Source organism: Oncorhynchus nerka, linkage group LG28, assembly GCF_034236695.1.
Source record: "Oncorhynchus nerka isolate Pitt River linkage group LG28, Oner_Uvic_2.0, whole genome shotgun sequence".
NCBI lineage: Eukaryota > Metazoa > Chordata > Actinopteri > Salmoniformes > Salmonidae > Oncorhynchus > Oncorhynchus nerka.
The window spans coordinates 36,540,962-36,559,258 of NC_088423.1; the positions used below are offsets into that span (position 1 = coordinate 36,540,962).

The window sequence follows — 18,297 nt, forward strand, 5'->3', positions numbered from 1 at the left end:
AGGGAATTTCAACACATTTTGACATGGGGTAGGAAGAAATATGTGCAGTTTTATAATGCAATTCCACACAATTTGTCATGAGGCTGAGAGAAAATGTACTGTTTTGTAGCACATCTCATGCTATTCTTCACATTTTTATCACAAGGATGAGAGAAGTTTGCAGTTTTGAAGCCAACTTCCTGCTATTCTACACATTTTTCCATTATTTATTACGTGTTCAAATCTGGGAAGCCCTCAGTTTTTTTTATTTGGGTTCCCTGTGTGCCCGTTCAGTAATCCGGCCCTGGCGTAAAGCAGAGGTAAAAGAAGCATATGTGCAGAATATTTTTTTGCTCTGGGGAAGAGGGTTCCAGGGGGATGGGACAGGGAGGAACGTAACGGGTGGTTACCTTTGATACAGTGTGAGAGGGAGAGGGAGGTGCTTCTCTAACAGGTGGGGGAGGGAGTGACGCGGTGAGGGAGAGACGAGAGACGCAACCAACCAAACCGACTCGCGTTATGTTAGACTAATAGCTGCCATAGCTAGGTTATTCATCATCAAATATGATCATGTAGTACCGGTCTTGACTGCATCAAACCAGGAGAAGCTAGATATGCTAGTTAACATTAGCTAACTAGGCTAATTGAGGCTGCAGTGCATGCGCTTTCATCATACAGTTACAAATAACTCCATTCAGAAAATTAAGTAGCTGCCTACCTGTTGGCTCTTGGTTGTTGTAGCCTATCCTCCTTTTATCTTTTAAATTCCGTTGATTAGATATCCTAACTTTTGCCAAACATGGAGGCTCTATGACTGTAGCCTATCACCGCTGTGATGACTTATGATTGGCCGCCAACAATAACAACAACGAGCTACACGCACCACGCTCCACTCTCAGGAAAAGTAACAGCAGCAGCATAAATTATAAAATGTCTCTCTCTACTGCAGCAGTCGTGTTCGGATCTGTACGGGGCCTTCCGGACATGTCAGTTAAAATTACACATACCAGACCTGTGACATTATTTAGAATTACGGATCAGGTCTTGGATATTCGGGTACAGGTGGATCTGTGAAGACCTCTAGTCTCAAGGACCCAAGGATAAAACAAGGTGGCATAGTACGGCTAAAGCAATAGCTATTTATATGTTAAATCCACAAAGTTACAAAAACACACTTGGAATTTGTTTGTTACAGCATAGATGTATGGAATCCAACTAACATTGTGTTTTATCGAAGACTAAAAAGGCACTATTCGTGGAACCACCCATCTACAGTACAGAAACATAAATACAGTAGGTGGCCATTGGGACAAGTTGGCTGGAAGGGGGAACTTACTTCTGGGAGAAGAGGTCTCTGTAGGGGCTGCCATGTTGCAGGGCCAGGCCATAGCCCTTACTACTCATACTGTTGCCTGTCACTGTCAGGGTGCAGTCATCATCTGTCAGAGCAGCATACTCCACCACAGCCATGTCCCACAGGAAGGCAAAGGATTCTCTCTTGGCCTGGGGAAGAATATACAAAGGGGTTACATTGAGGGGATAGTGGAACAAATAGGCAAAACAGACATACAGTTGAAGTCGGAAGTTTACAGACACCTTTTTTACCCAGTTTTTCACAATTCCTGACATTTAATCCTAGTAAAAGTTCCCTGTTTTAGGTCAGATAGGATCACCACTTTGTTTTAAGAATGTGAAATGTTAGAATAATAGTAGAGTGATTTATTTCATATTTTATTTCTTCCATCACATTCCCAGTGGGTTAGAAGTTTACATACACAATTAGAATTTGGTAGCATTGCCTTTAAATTGTTTAACTTGGGTCAAACGTTTTGGGTAGCCTTCCACAAGCTTCCTACAAAAAGTTGGGTGAATTTTGGCCCATTCCTCCTGACAGAGCTGGTGTAACCGAGTCAGGTTTGTAGGCCTCCTTGCTCGCACACACTTTTTCAGTTCGACCCACAAATATTCTATACGATTGAGGTCAGGGCTTTGTGATGACCACTCCAATACCTTGACTTTGTTGTCCTTAAGCCATTTTGCCACAATCATCACAGCCATGAGTTCTATTTTTGTTTCATCACAACAAAGGTAATTTCTCCACAAAGTATGATCTTTGTCCCCATGTGCAGTTGCAAACCGTAGTCTGTTTTTTATGGCGGTTTTGGAGCAGTGCTTCCTTGCTGAGTGGCCTTTCAGGTTATGTCAATATCGGACTCGTTTTACTGTTGATATAGATACTTTTGTACCTGTTTCCTCTAGCATCTTCACAAGGTCTTTTGCTGTTGTTCTGGGATTGATTTGCACATTTCGCACCAAAGTACGTTAACCTCTAGGAGACAGAACACGTCTCCTTCCTGAGCGGTATGACGGCTGCGTGGTCCCATGGTGTTTACACTTGCATACTATTGTTTGTACAGATAAAAGTTCAAGCATTTGGTATTTGCTCCCAAGGATGAACCAGACTTGTGGAGGTCTACAATTTTTTGGAGGTCTTGGCTGATTTATTTTTATTTTTACATATTGTCAAGCAAAGAGGCACTGAGTTTGAAGGTAGGGCTTGAAATACATCCACAGGTACACCTCCAATTGACTCAAATTATGTCAATTAGCCTATCAGAAGCTTCGAAAGCCATTACCTCATTTCTGGGAATTTTCCAAGCTGTTTAAAGGCACAAGCATTTTCTGACCCAACGGAATTGTGATACAGTGAATTATTAGTGAAATAATCTGTCTGTAAACAATTGTTGGAAAAATTATTTGTGTCATGCACAAAGTAGATGCCCAAACCAACTTGCCAAAACTATAGTTTGTTAAGAAGAAATTTGTGGAGTGGTTGAAAAACAAGTTTTTAATGACTCCAACCTAAGTGTATGTAAACTTCCGACTTCAACTGTACAGATGTGCTCCCACATAAACACACACGTGTCCAATGGTCACCAGCCTTTATCACAAACCTAACCACAGTCTATTTTCAAGTCCATGACACTCAGTCATTGCTGTTCACTGTGGCGTTAGCTAAAATGAACTAGATAGTTTTCAGTAAGAGTGAACATGGCACATCTGTTTTCTCAGGGTATAAAGCAGTTGATCGCTTGACCATGACTAATGAACAGTAACAGAACCTCTAAAATACTTTCGGAGTGAATATATATTTCTCTGTTTATCCTGGCATTTTCCCAAGAGTCCCAGGTATTCCAATGTCATTATTTCACAAATAAAACCCTTCACAGCCTGTCTGTACACACAATTTATTTACACAAGGTCTTGAACGAAAACTCCCAAACTAAACTTCATAAAGTCAGAAAATAATAATTTTCTTGTCATTTACCATTTGAACAGTATCTCAGTTCAAATCACTATGATACTTTGGTTTTATGACTTTACTCTTTTTTTAGTATAACTAACATTACTGTTCATCCAACATGATTTTATTTTAAGTACAAACTCACTAAGCAATTACCCCCTTCACCAAGTATCCGGTTTAATAACTGGAAAATAGCTCAGGTTACTATGTCTGCGTGTGAGTGTACCTATGTACTACTGTGAATATTCTCAATTAGCATTCACACTGAACATTATCTCTGTTCAAATCTCTCTGAAACCTTTGGTTTACTCTCCTTTTGTCAAAACATATCAACAATAGTTACAGTTTTTGAATGTATACAGTGCCTTAAAGTATTCACACCCCCTGACTTGTTCAATGTTTTGTTGTGTTACAGCCTGAATTTAAAATGTATTAAATTGAGATTGTGTCACTGGCCATCACACAATATTCCATAATGTCAAAGTGAAGTTGTTTTTAGAAATGTTCACAAATTCATTAAATTAAAAGCTGAAATGTTTTGACTCAATAAGTATTCAACCCCTTTGTTATGGCAAGCCTAAATAAGTCCAAGGGTAAAAATGTGCTTAACTTGTTAGGGCCGTGGTTCCGTGGTGGGAACATCAATCAGCGGAAAATGTTCAAGTGCGCCACCTATAGTTGTTGATAAAACTCAAACTTTCATTAAAATGCACATACAATGTACTGAATTAAAGCTACACTCGTTGTGAATCTATCCACCAAGTCAGATTTGTAAAATGCTTTTCGGCAAAAGCATGAGAAGCTATTATCTGATAGCGTGTATCCCCCAAAATACAGCAACGTCACCTAACGACAGATTTTGCGATAGCCGGGGGCTACTCAAAACGCAGAAATAAAATATAAAACATTCATTACCTTTGACGAGCTTCTTTCTTGGCACTCCTAGATGTCCCATAAACATCATTTTGGGTCTTTTTTCGATTAAATCGGTCCATATATAGCCTAGATATCGATCTATGAATACTGTGTGAACAACGGAAAAAAATTGCGTTTTCTAACGTAACGTCATTTTTTTTTATTACAAAAGTCGACGATAAACTTTCACAAAACATTTCGAAATACTTTTGTAATGCAACTTTAGGTATTAGTACACGTTAATAAGCGATCAAATTGATCACGAGGCGATGTAAATTCTATTGGTGTCCGTCTGGAAATAATGTCCGGAGAAATCTCAACCAAAACATCCTGTCGGAGACCGGAGGAAATCGTCTCCCTTGTTTCGGTTTGACCAAGAAACAAAGCCGAAGCAAATGACAAGACTCTAGACATCATGTGGAAGCTGTAGGTACTGCAAACTCGACCTCATTTAATCCGGTTCACCTTTAACAACCTGGAAGTGGCGCATGGATATTTTTTTCCATTTTCAGTGATCAGATTTTCCTGCACTTTTCGATGAAACGCACGTTCTGTTATAGTCACAGCCGTAATTTAACCAGTTTTAGAAACGTCTGAGTGTTTTCTATCCACACATACTAATCATATGCATATACTATATTCCTGGCATGAATAGCAGGGCGCTGAAATGTTGCGCGATTTTTAACAAAAAGCTGCGAAAATTCGCAGCTTCCCTAAGAGGTTTTAACAAGTCACACTCTGTATTCAAGTGTTTAACAGGATTTTTGAATAACTACTTCATCTCTGTACCCCACACATGGAGCGGGTCAAGAGCTTCAAGTTCCTCGGTGTCCAAATTACTAAAGACTTAAAATGGTCCACACACATGCACAGGAGTGAAGAAGGTAAGACAGCTTCTCTTCCCCCTAAGGATGTTGAAAAGGTATGGCATGGGCCCTCAAATCCTCAGGTTCTACAGCTTTGGCCCCTTTTTTCCGCCTTCACGCAAATCACGGGGTTCTGGTTCTGTTCCTGGGAGAACAGTATATCATTCACATTGGGCATTAAGCTACTAGGAGCGCCACCTCTGGGTGAGCGCTTTCTTGTTTGGTTATGGCGGAACACAGCTCATTCAATGCAGTGTTCGTGCAAGCCTCAGTCTGTGTGGGCAAAAATTCAGATAGAGTATCTCATGATAAGCTGTGAACCACACTACCTCAGGCGAGCACCAGCTTGAGACTTCCTTAAATATCGTGCACCAGGTGTTATTTACAAAAATACATAATCCGCTGCCCCTTGTCTTACCAGATGCCGCTGTTCTATCCTGCCGGTACAGTGTGTAACCAGCCAGATGTATGTTGATAGTGTCGTCATTAAGCCACAACTCCATGAACCATAAGATATTACAGTTTTGAATGTCCCATTGGTAGTTCAATCTTCAGCGTAGGTCATCAATTTTATTTTCCAAAGATTACACGTTTGCCAGCAGAATGGAAGGAAGTGGGGTTTTTTTTCAATCGCCTACGAATTCTCAGAAAGCAGCCCGCTCTTTGGCCCATTTTTCTTCGCCTTCACAGGGATCTGGGTCTGTTCCCGGGAGAGCAGTATATCATTCCCGTCGGGCTCGTCTGACTCGTTAAAGGGAAAAAAGGATTCTGCCATTACGTGATGAGTAATCACAGTCCTGATGTCCAGAAGTTATTTTCGGTAGTCAGTATATGAATGTTATCTGTTAGTAGCAAGTTATTGATTTCATGAACCTTGTTTAGTAGGCTAGATATGTTAATGTGGGATATTATTGCTTTACTTAGAGGTAGACATGACAGCGATATTTCTGTTTTACCACAGGGTGAACTGCGCAGTGGAATTTTCTATTTGAGCAAACCCTCTCAGTGCTAACAGTATAACTCAGGTTCATAGGCTCATGATTACTGCTGACAACAGCTGTAGGATTGACAGAGGCATTTAGGGGAGATACAGGGACATAAATTAGGTTATTTACTCTATGACCGCCAACACCCCCGGGACAATGTACATTTGCAGCAACACTATGATAACTCAGCGACACGATGGTAGGGATTATCTGAGCAGGGTCACATATCTACCTCTATCACTTCAGTATCCCTGCACATTGTAAATATGGTACTGGAACTGACTGACCCTGTATTTAGTATGCCTAATTCTTCTTGTTCTTATTTCTTTTGATCTACCTTATGTTATTTTGATGGGTAAATGTTTTAAAAAGCAGACATTGAATATCCCTTTGAGCATGATGAAGTTATTAATTACACTTTGGATGGTGTATCAATACGCCCAGTCACTACAAAGATACAGGCCTCCTTCCTAATTCAGTTGCCGGAGAAGAAGGAAAGCGCTAAGGGATTTGACCATGAGGCCAATGGTGACATCAAAAGAGAGAGTTTAATAGCTGTGGTAGGCGAAAACGGAGGTTGGGTCAACAACATTGTAGTTACTCCACAATACTAACCTAAATAACAGAGTGAAAAGTAGCTTGTAGAGAATAAAACATATTCCAAGACATACATCCTGTTCGCAATAAGGAACTAAAGTAAAAATGAAAAAATATGGCAAAGAAATTACCTTTTTGTCCCTCTTCATAATTTCAGGCATGGTGATGGCTGCATAATGTTATAGGTATGCTTGTCATTGACCAGGACTAGGGAGTTTTTTTTAGGATAAAAAGAAACGTAATAGAGCAAAACACAGCCAAAATTCTAGAGGAAAATCTGGTTCAGTCTGCTTTCGGACAGACACTGAGAGAAATTAACTTTTCAGCATTACAATAACCTAAAGCACAAGGTCAAATGTACACTAAAGTCGCTTACCAAGACTACATTTAATGTGCCTGATTGGCCTAGTTACAGTTTTGCCTCAAATCGACTTGAAAATAGCTGTCTAGCAATGATGTAGCATTTAAAAAAGAGGAATTAGCAAATATTGTACAATTCAGGTGTGCAAAGCTCTTAGATACTTACCCAGAAAGACAGCTGTAATTGCTGCCAAAGGAGAATCTAACATGTACAGTTGAAGTCGGAAGTTTACATACACCTTAGCCAAATACATTCAAACTCAGTTTGACAATTCCTGACATTTAATCCAAGTAAAAATTACCCATCTTAGGTCAGTTAGGATCACCACTTTTATTTTAAGAATGTGAAATGTCAGAATAATAGTAGAGAATAATTAATAAAAAATCTTTCATCACATTCCCAGTGGGTCAGAAGTTTACATAAACTCAATTAGTATTTGGTAGCATTGCCTTTAAATTGTTTAACATGGGTCAATCGTTATGGGTAGCTTTCCACAAGCTTCCCAAAATAAGTTGGGTGAATTTTGTCCCATTCCTCCTGACAGAGCTGGTGTAACTGAGTCAGGTTTGTAGGCCTCCTTTCTCACACGCTTTTTCAGTTTTGCCCACAAATGTTCTGTAGGATTGAGGTCAGGGCTTTGTGATGGCCACTCCGATACCATGACTTTGTTGTCCTGAAGCTTTTTTGCCACAACTTTGAAAGTATGCTTGGGGTCATTGTCCATTTGGGTGACCCATTTGCGACCAAGCATTAACATCCTGACTGTTGTCTTGAGATGTTGCTTCAATATATCCACATAATTTTCCTACCTCATGATGCCATCTATTTTGTGAAGTGCACCAGCCACACATGATGCTGCCAACCCCGTGCTTCACGGTTGGGATGGTGTTCTTCGGCTTGCAAGCCTCCCCCTTTTCCTCCAAACATAACAATGGTCATTATGGCCAAACAGTTCTATTTTTGTTTCATCCGACCAGAGGACATTTCTCCAAAAAGTACGATCTTTGTCCCCACGTGCAGTTGCAAACCGTAGTCTTGCTTTTTTATGTCGGTTTTGGAGCAGTGGCTTCTTCCTTGCTGAGTGGCCTTCCAGGTTGTGTCGATACCGGTCTCGTTTTACTGTGGATATATATACTTTTGTACCTGTTTCCTCCAGCATCTTCACAAGGTCCTTTGCTGTTGATCTGGGATTGATTTGCACTTTTCACACCAAAGTACTTTCAGCTCTAGGAGACAGGACATGTCTCCTTCCTGAGCGGTATGACAGCTGTGTGGTCCCATGGTGTTTATACTTGCATACTATTGTTTGTACAGATGAAAGTGGTACCTTCAGGCATTTGGAAATTGCTCCCAAGGATGAACCAGACTTGTGGAGGTCTACATTTTTTTCTGATTTCTTTAGATTTTCCCATGATGTCAAGCAAAGAGACACTGAGTTTGAAGGTAGGCCTTAAAATACCTCCACAGCTACACCTACAATTGACTCAAATTATGTCAGTTAGCCTATCAGAAGCTTCCAAAGCCATGACATAATTTTCTGGAATTTTCCAAGCTGTTGAAAGGCACAGTCAACTTAGTGTATAAACTTCTGACCCACTGGAATTGTGATACAGTAAAATAATCTGTCTGTAAACAATTGTTGGAAGAATTACTTGTGTCATGAACAAAGTAGATGTCCTAACTGACTGGCCAAAACTATAGTTTGATGACAAGAAATGTGTGGAGTGGTTGAAAAACAAGTTTTAATGACCCCAATCTAAGTGTATGTAAACTTCCGACTTCAATTGTATTGACTCAGGGGTGTGAATACTCATATTTCTGTACTCCATGTTCAATAAATGTGGAAACATTTCTAAAAACATGTTTTAACATTTTTAATTATGGATTATTTTTTGTAGATGGCTGAGAAAGTATATTGATTCCATTTTGAGGCTGTAACACAACTTGTTGAATAAGTCAAAGGGGATGAACACTTTCTGAAGACATTGTAACTAAGATTGTTGTTCATCCAAAATGCTTTCATTTTAAGTACAGAAACACAAAGCAATTTACCATTACACCAAGTATCTGCAGAACACTACAGATATTGCCTCAACTAATTGCAATTAGAGGTTCAAAGATTCCTGAGAGTCAATGACAAGTGTGTGTGACTAGACTCTGTTATAACTAATTTGTTTAATTACTGGAACATTTCTCAGGCTGTTGTGTGTGTGTCTTAGGCTGTGAGATATTCACTTCAGCGTAACCATTAACTTCTAATCAGGAAAAAATAAATAAAAAATACACTATTCAATAATAGATTAACAATTCCATTTACTCCCACACCTCCTTATGAGTAGAGCCAAGTAATTGTCTCTCTACGGACCTCATAGTATACCCAGCATAGATCTGTTTTTGTGTGTGTGCTGAAAGGTACTTTACCTTGTATAGCTGTATTGATTCAGAATTAAACATCCTCATTTAATCTCACTCATTTAGAAAAACTTTCCTAAGTGGCTACAGTTTTCTGAAATCAATTAGTTTAGACCCTGCTGTCCCTGAGCTCACCTTGCGGATGCCTTCAGATGGGCTGGAGACTGAGTGTTCGTGTCCGTTATTCTTGTTGATGGTTCTCCAGAGCTCAGCGAAGGTGCTGTCCTGCTCCAGAGCGTTGGTGCCTTTGGCTCTGAAGTACTCATACACGGCTGAGTCTCTCACTGTTCCGTAGGCTAGGTCCATCTGTTTGGACAAGTCCTGGAATGTCCTGTCGAAAGCGATCAAAGGATATGGGTCACATGGAGGATAAGTAGTCATGTGCTTTTGGAGGTCGCCCTATGCGACCAGAATGATGCATTTGTCAATATTTTATTTTGAAGCGTACACAGTACACTGGATTCCTACTACTAGTTCCCTTCACAAATGCATACAAGAAGCAACACTAATCGAATGTGTTAATTCAGGTATTCAAATGTTTTATATTCAGTTTAACTTGGAGTACCACTACATAAATAATAGTAGATAATTGCAATTCAACCACAGTCAAATCTTGCCTTAGCACTTGAAGTTGTGCCTAAGTATCTTCTCAAATCCTCTAACTTACAGGGAAGCAATTAATGAACAAAACAATGCAGAGGTGTTAAGTGCCAAATGTTGATGTCTTATCATAGGAAAATAAGAACAGCATATAGCTGCAGGCAACAAAAAAAGGATGACAGAAAGGACAGTCGGATAACAAAGCAAGCACCCTATCATGTAGGAACTCTTCCTATCCGTGCCATCAGTGGAAGCATTACCATGTTGACCTCTCAATACTACAAGGATGACGCAAGTGAAGATGTCATTGTTAAAGTCATTACTTAATTATTGAGTTTATATACCCATTCTGGGGTCAATTCGACTAATGGTTTGTTAATATTTTCAGCGTTACTTTCACAATGTTTCACATTGATTGTATGCATAATTTAAATGTAACATTAATTTGGATGAGACAAAGTCCACTTGATCAATTTATTTTATTTTATTTTTTATTTTTATTTCACCTTTATTTAGGTCAGTCGAGAACAAGTTCTCATTTACAACTGTGACCTGGCCAAGATAAGGCAAAGCAGTGCGACAAAAAAAAAAAACAGAGTTACACATGGGATAAACAAACGTACAGTCAAAAACACAATAGAAAAATCTGTATACAGTGTGTGCAAATGAAGTAAGGAGGTAAGGCAATAAATAGGCCATATTGGCGAAGTAATTACAATTTAGTCATTACTCTGGTAGCCTATGGTGCCAATGACATCTATACTGCCAACAACTAGTCTGGTGCAGCCATCTAAGGTTGCAGTAACTTTATATTCGCACAGCTTCTAAGGACATACATAAAGTTTACATAACAAATGTCATGGCTCCATTTCTATTAGTTCAGTTCTTATAGCTCTGCTGTGATATCGTGCCATCTAGTGGTGTAGCGTGGCTGACTTTGAATGCAGCAGCTAATCATTCTGAAAATCATTGAGTGAATATAGCAAATCTAGAGTCAATCTGAATTATGGTTCAGATGTAAAAAATATTCTTAGCATTAGTATATGTGCTAATGTGCATTTATAGGTACATTACGGCCAAATTTGAATGCAAAAACTACTCAAAACCATTCAAATCTGGAGTGAATCGTATGGATGGTTCATGAGGAAAAGATGGTTTTGTGCATTAGCGTTACATATGCAAATAATGAGTTAATAGTTTCCCTGTTTTTTCATAGTACTAAGTTCAGTGAGGTTCATGTTAGGGACATGATAGCGATGACACGTTTCAAGTTGGTAGGCAACTGTGGATTGTATTTACATTGGTTTAAATCAGTGGTCACCAACCGGTCAATCGTGATCGACTGGTCGATCTTCAAGGCATTCCTTGTTGATCACCAAACATTTCTGTGAAAAACCCAACGATACAGTCTTGCGTTGTTATTCAGTACTGTCAACACTTTGTTTAACACTTTTATTAGTGTATTGTCCCTACTGCAGTTGCAACGAATGGCTATAGCAAAGTATTCCGATAAGCTTGCGCTGTTATTATTAGCAGCTTGTCTTTTTTAATATCAAGGAATATTTCACTTTCTCTGGTCATAGGAGTAACATGAATTGGTGCATGAGAATTAATGCCGTGCGACTTGAGTTTTGCCATCAGTTGGAAGACGGTCCCCTTTTCTCAGAGATGGCAAGGAGAGGGGAGGGACGGTGAGTCGGGTGACCGCTGCTACCTCCCCTCAGACTGACCATCAGATGCAGGCCATCAGTCCAGAAAAAATACTAATTATTATGCTCACTCAGCTGTGCCTCACAAGAAATACAACAAATTATCTATTACCAGTGTGATCATATACCTACATTTTTTAAATATAATTTTGAAATGGTCTGAGAAGAACAACTTTGTCAGGGCAAATCAAGCATAGCCAATATATTGTATTTGTATTTATTATGGATGGTCAAGGACCGGATGTTGGGAAAAGCTTGTATTTGTATTTTATTACAGATCCCCATTAGCTGCTGCCAAGGCACCAACTACTCTTCCTGGTGTCCAGAAAAATTAAGGCAGCTTATACAATTTTAAAACATTACAATACATTCACAGAATTCACAACACACTGTGTGCCCTCAGGCCCCTACTCCACCACTACCACATATCTACAGTACTAAATCCATGTGTATAGTGTGTGTGTGTGTGTGTGTGTGTGTGTGTGTGTGTGTGTGTGTGTGTGTGTGTGTGTGTGTGTGTGTGTGTGTGTGTGTGTGTGTGTGTGTGTGTGTGTGTGTGCCTATGTTTGTGTTGCTTCACAGTCCCCGCTGTTCCATAAGATGTTTTTATCTGTTTTATTAAATCTAAATTGTACTACTTGCATCAGTTACTTGATGTGGAATATAGTTCCATGTAGTCATGGCTCTATGTATTACTGTGTGCCTCGCATAGTCTGTTCTGGTGGACTTGGGGACTGTGAAGAGACCTCTTGTTGCATTTTTTGTGGGGTATGCATGGGTGTACGAGGTGTGTGCCAGTAGTTTAGACAGACATCTCGGTGCATTCAACATGTCAATACCTCTTATAAATACAAGTAGTGATGAAGTCAATCTCTCCTCCACTTTGAGAGCCAGGAGAGATTGACATTAATATTAGCTCTCTGTGTACATCCAAGGGCTAGCCGTGCTGCCCTGTTCTGAACCAATTGCAATTTTCCTAAGTGTATAGTGTTGAGTCATCCGCATACATAGACACTCTGGCTTTACTCAGTCAGTGGCATGTCGTTAATAAAAATTGAAAAAAGCAAGGGGCCTAAACAGCTACCCTGGAAAATTCCTGATTATACCCGGATTATGTTTGAGAGGCTTCCATTAATGAACTGTGTTCTGTTAGACAAGTAACTCTATATCCACATATTAGCAGGAGGTGTAAAGCCATAACACATACGTTTTTCCAGCAGCCGACTATGATCGATAATGTCAAAAGCTGCACTGAAGTCCAACAAGACAGCCCCCACAATCATTTTATCATCAATCTCTCAGCCAATCATCAGTCATTTGTGTTGTGCTTGTTGAGTGCCCTTCCCTATAAGCGTGCTGAAAGTCTGTTTACTGTGAAATAGCATTGTATCTGATCAAGCACAATTTTTTTGTGCTTTTTGTTTACTAAGGGTTGGTAACAGGCTGATTGGTTGGCTATTTGTCTTGGGCCTATAGCCTACTGAACAAACCTCTTTACTCCAGAACTGTTTTTAATTGGTTAATGTTGCATAGGCTTATGTTTTTTTAAATCATTTTTTTTTCTTTTTTCTGAGCAATAGATCTCTGCTTGAATTTTAAGTGTTGTGAGCTGACCACTGGTTAAAATGGACACGTTGTTATTTATGATTTGTCAATTCAGCCATCTTTTGACTAATCGCTTAGATTTTTTTGTGCATATTAGCATACAGTACCAGTCAAAAGTTTGGACACACCTACTCATTCAAGGGTTTTTCTTATTTTTTTTTTTACTAATTTCTACATTGTAGAATAATAGTGAAGAAATCAAACTATGAAATAACACATATGGAATCATGTAGTAACCAAAAAAGTTCCCACATATGCTGAGCACTAGTTGGCTGCTTTTCCGTCACTCTGCGGTCCAACCTATCCCAAACACTTCAATTGGGTTGTGAAGGCCAGGTAAAATGTAACCTTTATTTAACTTAGCAAGTCAGTTTAGAACAAATTCTTATTTACAAGGACGGCCTATCACAGCCAAACCCAGACGACGCTGGGCCAATTGTGTACTACCATATGGGACTCCCAATCACAGCCAGATGTGATACAGCCTGGATTCAAACCAAGGACTGTAGTGACACCTCTTGCACCGAGATGCAGTGCCTTAGACCACTGCGTCACTCGGGACTACTGTATTTGCTATATTCATCTACAGGTGGCCATCTTTGTATGCATCAATGTTATTTTCTCAAACTCTATAGGGACTATTGTGATGAGTGCAAATACCAAATTTGGAGTGAATCTGACTTTCAGTCCTTGAGAAGAAGAGTTTGTATGATTATTTTAAGTATTAACTTTACATTGTAAAAAAAGTTATTGTTAATAGTTTCCTTTTTTAAAGATATCAATGCCAAACTTAACATGGTTCATAATGGTAATGTATTTGATGACCCCCAAAAGCTTCAAGTTGATAGGCCCTTGTTGGGTGGATTTAAATGGACAAGTGAAATCTGATTTCTCATTAATTTAGCCATCGCTTAACCAATCCCTTAGCTTTTCTCAAACTAAGTTAAGAGATGTACCTTGGGCCTACATACCAAATTACTGTTAATTGGATTTACAGATATAGGATCTTCATTTGAGCCAGTTTCCTACAGTAGGAAAATAATCCTGCAGTTAAAGGAAATGTGAATTATTATGTGAATTATTATTAATGGACATTTTTTCTAAGGGTTTATACATTTTTCACTAGGGAAAATCAAGTCTGAGATTTCCAAGTTGAAATTACAAACTGTAGATGCCTTTGGGCCAGCATCCCTGTGGAATGCTTTCAACACCTTTTTAGAGTCCATGCCAAGACAAATTGAGGCTGTTGTGAGGACAAAAGGGGGAGTCAGTATTAGGAAGATCTTCCTAATGTACACTTAGTGTATATTGCATGATCAAAATAATGGGAAAACATAGTTTAATACTAATACAATTGAAAAAATGGAGAGCTTTTGATAAACAAGTAATTTCTTAAATATCTCAAAGGTAGGGGTCAACAATTTTGGCACCCCTAATACCTTTCAATACCTCACCCTGCGAGGATAACGGCACTGAGCCTTTTTTTCTAAAACGTTTTATGAGATTGGAGAAGACATTTGGAGGGATATTAGACCATTCCTTCATAAATAATATTTCCAGATCCTTGAAATCATTTGTCTGTACTTGTGGACTTCCCTCTTCAATTTAAAAACCAGACTGAGACATTGCAAAATGTTGATTTTGTGGTCAATTAACCATTTATTTGAGGATTTTGATGGGGGCTTGGGGTTATTGTCTTGCTGGAAGATCCACTTGAGGCCAAGTTTCAGCCTCCTGGCAAAGGCAACCAGGTTTTTTGATAAAATGTCCTGGTACTGGGTAAAGCTCATGATCCCGTTGACCTTAACAAGGAATCCAGCACAATTAGAAGCAAAATAGCCCCATAACATCCACCACCATTTGTTACAGTAGGTATACATGGTCAAAGAGCTCTATTTTCATGTCTCAATTGGTTGGAAGAGCATTTGGAAATGTTTTGGCGAAAACATCCCTGACAATGCTGCTATCATGAAGTTACTCAGTACTGTCTATTTTGGTAAGGTTTCTCGAAGGTTCTAAGGGACATTTTACTGTGCAGGTTTTCCTCAGTGCATTTTTGACTGTATTCCAGACCAGGTCTAATAACTTGCCAATTGTCTATATGTTTTGTATGTCACACAAATAAACCCTTGTTACTGGTAATTAGTAATTAGTGAATCGGTGTGAATAGGAGTTTCTCATATCGTTCAGCAGAGAGACATCATCAATCTGAAGCAATACATTTAATCACAGTCCTTTAATATCACCTCTCCACCCTGAGGCATGGTGATTACGCTCTCTGATGTTTAAATAAAGAATGATAAGTAATTATCACACCAGTTTATTACATTTAGTTTATGGAATGATTCAAGAAAGCAAATGTTGGCTGATGGCGCAAACAGCATTTATCGATTAAATCTTTCCTGCCACTTACACACATTAACACTTTGATTTACACACGCACATATGAACGCATGCATGTACACACGCCCTTTTCCTTTTTTCTAGAGTCTTGATTTGGCCCCAAGACAATACAGATATATCTTCTGTAATTTTCTCCTTCCTCTGTGTCATTTCCACTCTAAACAGCTACAGCTGAAGTCGGAAGTTTACATACACCTTAGCCAAATACATTTAAACTCAGTTTCACAATTCCTGACATTTAATCCTACACATTTAATCCTAAAAACTCATTGTCTTCGGTCAAGTAGGATCACCACTTTATTTTAAGAATGTGAAATGTCAAAATAATGGTAGAGAATGATTTATTTCAGCTTTTATTTCTTTCATCACATTCCCAGTGGATCAGAAGTTTACATAAACAATTTAAAGGCAATGTTGAGTTAACTTGGGTCAAACCTTTTTGGGTAGCCTTCCACAAGCTTCCCACAAAAAGTTGAGTGAATTTTGGCCCATTCCTCATGACAGAGCTGGTGTAACTGAGTCAGGTAGGTAGGCCTCCTTGCTCGCAAACACTTTTTCAGTTCTGCCCACAAATGTTCTATAAGATTGAGGTCAGGGCTTTGTGATGGCCACTCCAATACCTTGACTTTGTTTTCCTTAAGTCATTTTGCCACAACTTTGGAACTATGCTTGGGATCATTGTCCATTTGGAAGACCCATTTGCGACCAAGCTTTAACTTCCTGACTGATGTCTTGAGATGTTGCTTCAATCAACATTGAAGGTAGGCCTTGAACAACAACCACCTCCAATTGACTCAAATTATGTCAATGAGCCTATCAGAAGCTTCTAAAGCCATGACATCATTTTATGGAATTTTCCAAGCTGTTTAAAGGCACAGTCAACTTAGTGTATGTAAACTTGTATGTAAACCCACTGGAATTGTGATACAGTGAATGATAAGTGAAATAATCTGTCTCAACAATTGTTGGAAAAATTACTTGTCATACACAAAGCAGATGTCCTAACTGATTTGCCGAAACTATAGTTGAACAAGTGTGGAGTGGTTGAAAAACAGTTTTAATGACTCCAACCTAACTGTACATAAACTTCCGACTTCAACTGTATACAGAGACATAATAATTGTGTCTGAGCAGTAGAAATATGTTGTCTACAAATATTATATTTTTGTACTAATGGGCACGGTGTTTGGGGGTACAGATGATTGAACAATAAGCTGTGATATAAAGGATCTTGGTGCTATTTAGCATTCTCCCCAGTAACCAACATGTTCTATTTAGACAGGAGTGTGCTAAATTGGATTTATTAACAAATAACATTTGGACTGAGGAGGGAAAACTTATTTTAATGAGTGGGTTAGGAATTACAATTGTCTGTCAGTGTGTGTGAATCACACTTGGTCCATATTTATGGGCTTGTATAAGAGAGATAACATGTCAACAGCCTGCCCAACTTGAGTTTATTGGTATGTCTAATTTTGCCTAAATGGGTGAGATCTAACCCACAAAGACAAAAAAACATCAGGAAATTGGCAGTGCAGGTCAATGCTGGAAAAAGTAAGACATACCAGTATCCTTGCCAGTTGAAGACACTTACCACCAGAAAATCACCACATCATTCAATGAGTCTTAAAGATAGAAGGATACACTGTACAACAGGGTTGATAAGTTGATAACGTACCGCACAGCGTTGTCCATGCGGGATACCGTGAGGTAGGCTGCCAGGTTGGCCGTGTAGGAGGAACACACAATGAGGGTGAAAAGCCACCAGCTGCCCATGACGATACGTAGAGCCACAGAACCCAGGATGGAGTCTCCCCCTAGAAACACAAGATAAGTTAGTATGTATTGTATGAAGTCTTGAACAATATTATGTGGATTTGATTCATTGTTTGTGATATCACAACTTATTGCACCATTACTCTGTCGGTTTTGTTTTAGCCTGTTGATCCTAATGAGCTGGTAGATTTTTTTTATAATGGAATTGTATTTTTCAGGACCTCTAAATTATTCTGCTCTCTCTCGCCTGTCTCTGTATCATAGCACTTCATCGTAATCTTTCTAACTGAATTTCGGTCTCTCTTTTTAACCCTCTTTATACCAAATGCTTTTCCTCTCATTCCCTCTCCCTCACATTACCACTGTTTGCCCAGGCAGCTAGCTGGCTCTCTCTTCCTGTAGCAGAAGTCTAAGCACTCTGTCTCCATACATGGCCTAAATTCACAGAAAGCGGACGAGGAAATGTCAATGTGAATTATCATTTTGAAGAGTAAAGCCACAGAAATGTCATCTGAGAGATTCAGGTTGTGAGAAAAAAGCATACATTTGTCTCCAAGTGTCACTATCAATGATGTACCCTTAGGACTTTTTCAAAAAAGAAAAATAAGAAAACAGAGTAATATTGTGTTCATGCGGCACTAATACCAAGGTCAAGAGGTTCTAGAAGATTCTTTCAGAGAGGTGTTTGTGGAAAATCTAAATGCCATAGGGTTATATAAAAAAAATATATATACAGTGGGCAAAAAAGTATTTAGTCAGCCACCAATTGTGCAAGTTCTCCCAC

At 39.1% G+C, this 18,297-nt stretch overlaps 1 protein-coding gene across 1 annotated transcript in view; it reads right to left on the reverse strand.

Annotated features, from left to right (window-relative positions):
- The window catches only part of LOC115113192 (glutamate receptor ionotropic, delta-1-like), a 467,913-nt gene that overhangs the window by 20,876 nt on the left and 428,740 nt on the right, over nucleotides 1-18,297 (reverse strand). Inside the window, exons 12-14 of the mRNA XM_065012780.1 lie at nucleotides 17,416-17,554; nucleotides 9,556-9,751; nucleotides 1,316-1,482 (exon numbers count right to left, since the gene is read on the reverse strand). Of these exons, the coding sequence (XP_064868852.1) occupies nucleotides 1,316-1,482; nucleotides 9,556-9,751; nucleotides 17,416-17,554 (502 nt within the window). The remainder of the gene's footprint in view (nucleotides 1-1,315; nucleotides 1,483-9,555; nucleotides 9,752-17,415; nucleotides 17,555-18,297) is intronic.